Here is an 8,922-nt window from a genome sequence, read left to right as displayed (position 1 = left end):
TTACCCTTTCTGATACAAAACTTCCAGCCAGACATGGCTGAATCAGAGTATCTTAGCCAGGTTGTCTTTCATTTCCCAACTCCTGTTTCCACTAGCGACATCAGAATTGTGGTCTTTAATCCAAAATTAAAGGACAAGCAGGGAAGGTTTAACAACAAAAAGGACTCTGATTCTAGTAAGGGATTGAGAACTGAACCTAATGAGAACATGGTATTACCAAGTTCAGCTGACAAAAAGAAAAATTACACAAAAACACATGACAAATGCATGATGAAGGAAAGATAATTTGTTTAAAATTTTGGCCTCATCCCTAGGATAAAAGAGGTATTCTTGCTATCTAACCCCATTTTGCACATAAACCAATTTGGACACGTCTGTAGGAAGTCCTGCTCGCTTCAAGAGAGGTAGCTTCTTGAGAAATCTTGTGACCTGAGACCAGCAGAGGGCACTGCATTACCAAGTGACAGCGATACAGATGCAAGACAGTTCCTACCAGGCAGTGTAAAGTGAGCCACGTTGAAGAAAAAAAACAGATTTTAGAAGTCAGAAACACATATTAGTCATCAGCATATCAGTCCTGCAACTGATAAGGGTCACACTGCTAAAACAGGCCTCACACTCTGGGTACTCCTAGGAACACACCTAAATCCAGCTCAGTTCCCACACTTCTCGGTCTCCATGTCTTGAATTTAGGGCATAGGCCTCCTACTGAAAATGTTTTTCAAGCAGCAGGGCAGGGCCACATCAGACCAGCCCTGCAACATATGTATCAAGGCTGGGTTGCTTAAGTTGAAAAACATCCTGTCAGCGTCCTCCCTCCTTCTCCAAACCTCTAAATCCTTCCTTGTAGCAGCAGGAAGTCTGTTCAGACAAGAGACAAGACAATATCAAGGCAAAGAGCTGGCAGTTTCCATTCTGCCCTCCCCTTTTACTCCCTGCCTCCTCCAAGCAAGCAGACTTCCAGTGAGCAGACACCCAAGTTAGAGGACATGAAAGGAATGCTGAGGTAACAACTTCAGAAGAGTGTCTTTCTACTTGCTTATTTCTAGTTTATTTTGAATTACCAGAAGATGACCATGAAGAAGCAAATAGCTCATCTTTTTTCTTCTCTCTGTATTCCATCCTGCAGAATTCTGGGCACTAGAAGAAGCTTAGAGGATAAATAAGTCATACCAGTCACGGACCTCAAGCTAAGGAGTGAAAAGTTTCCACTTTCTCTTTGTACAGTTGGTGGAATGACTTTGCCAGGATGTGGAAAGGGGCCTCAAAATTTTTCATCTCTTTCTGTAAAGAAACAAGGAAGTTGTGAATCACAGATGGAATAAGCATTTGACTATTTCTGCTCTAACTGCTTCACATAAGACAGATTAAAACTGAGGGTGATTTAGATCACAAAGAAGAGGAAGAGAGCCCCCAATTATCTTTCTTTATCTGAAAGAGGAGATAACTTTAAAAACACCCACTTCCACAGATGGTGAAAGGAGCAGATACTCACCACTGACATCTCACAGTATTCCAGGCCATGTTTCTCAGCCCACTCCTGTGCTTGTTTCTGCTCCACAACTCGACGACCAACCAGGTCTGTTTTATTCCCCACTAAGACACCTACAGAAAAAAAACACCGTGAAACAAAGGAAAAACAACCACCCCGAAACGCTGACTTGTTAGCAATAAATGCTGGAACATTTGTAGAAGTAGATGAAAAAGTTGGAGGCATGGAAAACAGTCTACAACTACCTAGAAAAGGTTCCACAAAGGAAACATATTTATGCCTTATCTGCTTTGTGATAAAAGCAAATGAGTTGGAGGAAGCCATGCCTGCCCCTGACTTAAAAGAAGCGCTCTATGTGACATCTCAACAGGAACAACTGCTGTCATAGAAGAGGGGAGCAGATAACAAGAATCTCACCCATTTCTTACCTGGGATGTGCACTCCAACTGCTTGAGCCCTCAGTTTCTCCAACCACTTGGCACAGTTGTTGAAAGATTGCTCATTAGTGACATCATACACAAGGCACAGGACGTTGGGTTGCTCCCACTGCACAGCAAGAAAGGAACATCGTCACCTCTAATGAAACTGATGTGGTCAACAGCCCGTCTGTAAACACGGCAAACACAGATGCTAAGACAAAAATAAAAAGCCATACAGGAATCCTATGCCCTGGCTAAGGTTTCACATTTCAGTTGAGTTGACTAAATGGATAGCTGGCACTGGAAGAGGTGGTCCTGCTCTCTTTCCCATTCCTGTCTGCACGGTCTTTCTCCTTTACTTGTGTCAGCTCTGATACTCATCTGATCCCTGGGGAAGCTAATTCTTCATGATGAATCAGTGCAAAATTAATCCTAGTGAAAAGAGTAGAACAGTTTTCTTCCAGTTTGAGAAGCTGTGCCAGCTCCTAGAGGGGTCCCTTGCAAACCAGACCTAAAGCAAGGGCAAAAGTGGAATTGCCTCTCATAGAGCAATGAAGCGTTAGGTTGACTTAGCCATCTTATGAAACCTCACATCAATTAATTGATCCTATGTCTCAAAATGAGATAACACAATAGAGAACTGTACAGCTAAGGACACAAATGCGTGAAGGAAAAAATCAAGGGCAGTATTATGCTCAAGGACAAGAATGAGTCCTGTTGGATCAAACACATCACTATAACACAAAAAAACCCCACTGTTGGAGTAGCAGCAAAATAGATGTTTTTGTAAGAAATAAAAATAACTTTAACCAACAGTACACAGCGATTCTCAGTTAAACAGCCCTATTTCTTTTGTAAGAAAATTGAATGACCATCTGCCTGCCTTCCTCTGGACAGTGTTTCTTCTAGTACAAGTTTTAGAGAGGTAGAACAAGATGCATTGGCAAGTGAGGTAATTGCTCCCATTTACACTAAAGATGAAGTTTGCTACATTCTGCCAGACTGGGGAGTTCAGATCTTCAAAGCAAAAGCACTTTGGAAGAAGAGGACTGTTACATAAGACTTACCAGTTTCTTCAACATTTCAGAAAATAGATCTTTTCCTGCAGAGTCAAAAATGAAGAATTCCTGAAAGCAGAAGCAGAAAGAAGGCTCTTGCCAGGAAAAATGCACTGTAGGGAAAGGTTTCGAAAGTAAATACTAGAACTTGTAACTCCTGCATTTTGTTCAGCACAGCAGTTTAGTGTTCCTAAGGGACAAGTTCCCTGCACTGAGAATACTCCAGTTCAGATAGTATGAGAAAAGAAATAGATATTTTTTATATAGAACCAATAAAGGAGTTACCTCCAAGGCTCCAAGTCTAGTTTCCATCCCTACTGGAAACAGAATATGTGGAGTGGGACAGTAACCTGCACTATTATAAAAAATTATACACATGGTCCACATTCCACTAGTAGGAGTATAGGACATTAAGCAAAAATAACAGACGAGTTCCAGCTTCCGTAGTTCTAAGAAACATGAACTAAACCTGAGTGCCTTAAAAGGACAAAACAGAACCCTAACAAAGCTGGCAACAGCTTTGGTTTAAGATGTCATGTCGGATACAAGTATGTAATACTTACATTTTTAAGATTAACTAACCCTGGAGTATCAGCAATTGTACATGATCAGCCTCGTTTCCTTAATGCAACTTAATGGCCTTATGAACAAGTAGAGCGATCTTCCACCAGAATGAGACTGAAGTGAGGTTTCAGCTCTGGATGTCTCTTTCTGACCCAATTTATGTCACAGAAAAACTCACCACACTATCACTTGTCTCTGGAACTGATACAGCCTTCACCAACAGTTCTATGCCTGTTGTCTGTCAAGAACAATCAGGAAAACAAGGATCAGAAGAGTTTTTAAGAGCCTGTCCAACTGCATACCAACTATGCATTGGATTGAGGCAATTCTTGTGAATCATTACAATCCCATCAAACATAGACTACTGGGAACTCCTTATAGCTCTGGTAACATACTCCCACCTACATGTCAGAGCCGCATAGATTTGCTCTGATGGGGAAAAAGACAGAGAAGAACCAACATCCAGAGATTTGCTTATATACAACCAAGGGTATTAGCTGAAATCTGCAGGGCTACGTTCACTATCACATTGCTGCTCTAAAGCACACCTTAGAACATTTTGCAGCAACCATGTGATCAGCTAACATATGGGACTGAAGTTATTTGTTCCTCTTCCACCTTTTATCTCATTCTGCTTTGTAGCTTGTTCGTTTGTTCTATTTCTATCCTTAACTTCTGGTTTCCATCTTTATTTCAATGAATAAACATATTTTAGGGTTTTTTTCTCCACACTCATATTTTCCTTTTTTTATTTTACTTATATTTACTTTTATTTTTATCCTGCTTCTGATTAGTCATCACCATTGATTCTCACACTGAAAGACTGCAAACTGTATCCTCTTCATCTGGGAACAGTTTCTGTAGATTATAATTATCTTGGGGCTATGCAGCACATCTTCATGTTTGCATAGTGATAAGCACACTGTCCACATGCACACTTAATAGTTGGAATTAAAAGCTTTCTCCTTCAGCAATGCTTTTTCATAGAGCACTCCCTAAAGGGGGAAGCTCTCTACCACCGCAAAAGCTTGTGAAAACATTGATTCAGCAGGAAAACTGTAAAATTAACTAAATTACTCTGCATTAACTTTCAAAGCCAGCACCCACATAATGCAAAGACTTACAGAATATTAAATGATTTCTTTTCAGAATCTAGGGTGTAAGAGAAAGAAAATCCTGTAAGACACCACCTCTAAGACCCCACCTTGAATGCCTCAACTTAAAATCATATTATTTATTTTGTTCTAGACCTTCTTAGTTTTCTCATACAACTTATAAAAATGTTGGATAGCAGTTTGAGCCTGTTGTGTACTTACCAGAGTGTAGTTCTTCTGAAAATGAGCCCCATCATTGCGGAACATCTGGGCTAAAGCACTCTTCCCCACAGCTGGATCTCCTGCAAAACCAAAAACATAAAATATTTTTGTTTCATCTTAGTGAATCTTATTTTCCCTCAGTTCTGTTACTATCACATACCATAAGAGCTTGGATGCTATTAACTCTGAATACAGGCAAGGTAACTGTCACAAGAAGTACAACACAATCTAAAAACATAATACCCACATCAGGGAATTAATGTTGCCATTATGTATACTGGTGCTGACATCAAATTTCTGCTCTATGAACAACGGTAAAGGGCCCCCAGATCAGGGCGGAACTGCTGTTTGTTTAAAATTCATATCTACCCTATAGTCTTTCCGTAGGAATTAAAATTTCCCAGATATGTTATCATGTAGAGAAAAACACAATGTGCTAAGGGAGATTGGGTTGCATAGGAGACTATTTCCTCTCCTTAAGATTACCCATTTCCCTAGATTCAAGTCCTTTTTATATACTGAGTTTAGGGAAGAGACATGTCATTTATATACGACAAAGCTGCTTAAGCTGGTAACATTCCTCGATGAACTCTCCTTGCTGACCCTGCTAAGAGAGCAACTCTTGCTGACTCAATGCTGCTGGTGGCTCATTAGCTGCATCCTGGGCATAACAGAAGCAAATGTCACTTGGCTGGAGAAAAAAGCCTGCTGATTCATCCCTATATGGAAGAAAAAACAAGGGGCTTTAGTTTTCGCTCTTCTAGAGACAAGGCTTTTTGATATGGCTTGCACAACACTTCAGGCAAACCTGGCAGCTGCCTGCTTCAGCCTGCTGTTACAAAACTCCGTAAGATCCAAAGCAATGGCAAAGAACTGCAGAATCCACATATGCCCATATCGCTCCATGAAAAATATCATAATCCTTGCAAAACAAAGACTTAACTTAATGTTCCCAAAGAACTTATCCTCTCTCCACATAGTGTCTCACTAGCCTAGATACATTAAAGGATAGGAACCAGGAATTAAATACCTCAGCGCTTCTAGTTTTACACTTAAAGAAACACTCATGACAGTCAAGCCTAGAACACAAGTCCTTTATGTTATGTTGTTAATAAATAAACCCAGGAGGGGGTATATTTTGTCCCTATTACAGCTTCCTAGATGGTGCTTTGAAGGAAATGGGGAAAACTATCTGCTCACATAATATTATAGAGGAGGAAGAGTGTTTTGGATAGTGACAATTGCTCCTAGATACATTAACCAAATGTAGTTCTTGTTTAAACATTTTTAGCATGCATGCTTGCTTACTTCAAGATGAGTTGGGGTCATAATATTTAGACAGGAAAATCTGGTAAGTCAGCTTGTTTGTTCCCTGATCAGTTCAAGCTTGTGCTGAAGATAACACTGAGTGGAAGCTATTATGTATTTCAATAGACAATTAGATCTGTCTTTGTAAAATGAGATAGAGAAGCATACATTGCTCCAAACTGTGCAGGCATCATCCAGTGGAAATTCTTAACTAACGTGTTGCCTTTCTTCAATTTGACAGCCCCAGTTGTTCTTTCCTTCTTATTCTTTGCCATCCTCTTAGCCCATTACATCACTACGCTCTCTCAAAATACGTTTCCTTGCTCTTTTCATATAGTTTGGTCTCACCTGCCAGGCATCCCACGGTATTTATTCCATCCATATTTCTGTTATTCTGCCAGAATCTGTAGTGTGTCTCGAAAATGCCTGCTACTGCCAACTGTCTTTCTACAATGAAAACCTTTTCATAGTGTCTCCATAGTAAGCTCAAACAACAATATATTTTACTGTGTGTCTGTAAATTACCCTTGACATAACACAGGAATCGCTTTCTATTGTCAAGTTAATAGTCTCTCTTTTTCTAATAAAAGCCTTTTTCCCCTGTTGTTCTCTTTGACCTTGGTGCAGCTCCCAATACTGTGAGCCACTCTATTCTTCATAGCCATTTCCTTAGGTACACAAGAATTCCCTGTTCCATCTCTGATGTTTTTGCTCCTACCTATGTGATTGCATTTTCTTGTTCCCTTTAGGTTGTTGTGGTTACTCATCTTTTATGTCTCTCTCACTATATTGGTCTCTTCTGCAAGAGAGAAGTTATTTTGCCTGGTCTGCTTCATTAATTTATTATTTTTAATAACACATGGATATTATTGTAGCACTTAGGAGCACTACATATGGGACAAAGTCTACATATTGGGACCTGGAAACTTCCAAACTGGGAACAATATGTAAGTTTCAAATCTTTCAAGCAAGATACTCATGCTGTCCACAGAAACTATCAGCAAAGGCATGAGGGAGATTAATACTTTTGCATTTGCCAAAGAACACATCTGGCTTTGTGTGAGTTGATGGCTAGCTGCTTCTGAGGTTAAAAAAAAAAAAAAGGCAAACATTTTATTCTGGATGAAAGAAAACAGGTTTGGAGCAAAGAGTTAAACCTGAGAGTTGTCTGCACATAAAGGTTTTATGGATCTGTACTTCTAGCTGAGGCTGCACGGAGCTTCAATGTAGGGGCAGGGACAAAAAAATAATTTTCTTCCCCCAGTGTTAACAGTCAGCTGTTCTTACTTTCAACACCGCCGTAATCCATCCTGACTAAATAAACTGGTGTCTTCACCTCACTTTTTTTCAGGTTAACCTCCAAGTTGCTTGGGGAAAAAGATGCCTCTGTGAAGTGCACATGCTTCATCCTTCTACTCTTTGCTAAGGCTCTACCTTTCCATCACACTCTGAGAATCATCCCAATTGCCGACATGAATTTTTCCTCCAGCACAAAGGGAGCCTCCCACAAGAGGCAGGACTCGGCTGTCTACTCTGCTCCCTTCACACTTTCCCCACCCTCAACCCACCTTTCCACACTGTAGAAATACTCTTTTTCTTTCTTTTTCTTTCTTTCTTTCTTTCTTTCTTTTTTTTCAGATTCTGCCCTTGCATTTCAGCTGCTCCGACTACGCTTCACACCCTCTCCTGTCGCCTCTTTCCCTACCTCTTCTTGTCGGGGGGGCTGAGGGACGCCAGGCCGCCCTCCGCGGCGGCTTGCCACCACCCGCCCCGGGGCTGCCCCCGCTCGCCGAGGGGGCCCGGGCGTCCCTGCACCACCCCGCTGCTGGCCTCGCCCCACCTCACGGAGCCCGCTCTAGGCCCCTACCGCCCACGGGGCGGATGAGACTAGATGGGCCAAACTCACCTGCCAGGAGGCACTTGGCAGCCAGCTTCACCATCGCCCCGGCCCGGGGGAAGGCGGCGGCGGGCCAGGAGGGCAACAGCTGCCGCCACTGCGCTCTGCCGCGGCCCTAGCAACAGCGCGGCCCTAGCAACCGAACACCCCACCTCCTTCAGGAGGCGACGGCCCGCCCAGCTCGGTTGGCTGCGAGATCTGCTCGTCAATGGTATCCGGAGTTGTTATTGGTTCTTTTGTCTTTTCCCGCCCACTAAGAGTCCTGTCATTCAAACCTGGCTCCCCGCCCCTTCTAGTATCCAAGGCGGGGCAGCACGCTCAGCGGGTGGCGCCATGGTGTTACGGGGACAACGGAGTAGTTTCTGCCCGGTAGCGAAGTACGTAGTGAGGAGCCGGTTTGTTATTGGGTAGAACACAGAGGACCGTACCACGTACTGGAAATAAACCCATGGAGACAGGGCAGAAAATAATAAAGTTGGGGCAAAGAACTAGGTAATGGGGGCGCAGCAGCACCAAGGAAGGAAAAGACAAGTAAGAGTGAGGAAGAGAAGCCTCCATTTCCTGCGTATGATCCCACGGAGAAGCACCCTTACTCCCAGGCCTGGCTGAGCGCCTTCCTGCGCATGCGCACGATCGGTGCTCGTGTTACCACCCCCACCCCGTGCTGTGGAGCGGGAACGCGCTATTCCTCTCACCTGCCCCGCGCGGGCTGCTCTGCGCATGCGCAGACGGTTAAGGGCAGTCTCGCGCGCTCTCCCGGCCATTATCGGCGGCCGGCTGTCCGTCATACAGGCTGAGGAACGGGACCGGTTGTGGGGCGGGAGGTGTGAGGTCGAACCAGGGAGAGGGCAGGGGGTTGTGTCCTGTC

The 8,922-nt window shown here is 43.2% G+C and overlaps 1 protein-coding gene across 2 annotated transcripts; it reads right to left on the bottom strand.

Moving 5' to 3' along the window:
* Window positions 1–1,185: 1,185 nt before the first annotated feature.
* IFT27 (intraflagellar transport 27) lies at window positions 1,186–8,372 on the bottom strand (the record flags this gene model as incomplete). 2 transcript variants are annotated; one of them, XM_082006596.1, is made up of 7 exons in its annotated part: window positions 8,064–8,372; window positions 4,850–4,929; window positions 3,712–3,771; window positions 2,979–3,038; window positions 1,921–2,038; window positions 1,496–1,605; window positions 1,186–1,284 (listed from the first exon to the last, which is right to left on the bottom strand). In XM_082006596.1, exons 1-7 carry the CDS (start codon window positions 8,095–8,097, stop codon window positions 1,186–1,188), a joined length of 561 nt encoding a protein of 186 aa, XP_081862722.1. In that variant the 5' UTR covers window positions 8,098–8,372. The 2 variants fall into 2 exon arrangements, with proteins under 2 accessions (XP_081862722.1, XP_081862721.1); XM_082006595.1 differs by having other exon boundaries at window positions 2,979–3,082; window positions 3,717–3,771.
* Window positions 8,373–8,922: the final 550 nt, after the last annotated feature.

This window comes from Phaethon aethereus (assembly GCF_964289735.1).
Source record: "Phaethon aethereus genome assembly, chromosome: 1".
NCBI lineage: Eukaryota > Metazoa > Chordata > Aves > Phaethontiformes > Phaethontidae > Phaethon > Phaethon aethereus.
Note: the sequence above shows the minus strand (reverse complement) of the source record. Positions and strands in the feature narration are given on the sequence as shown.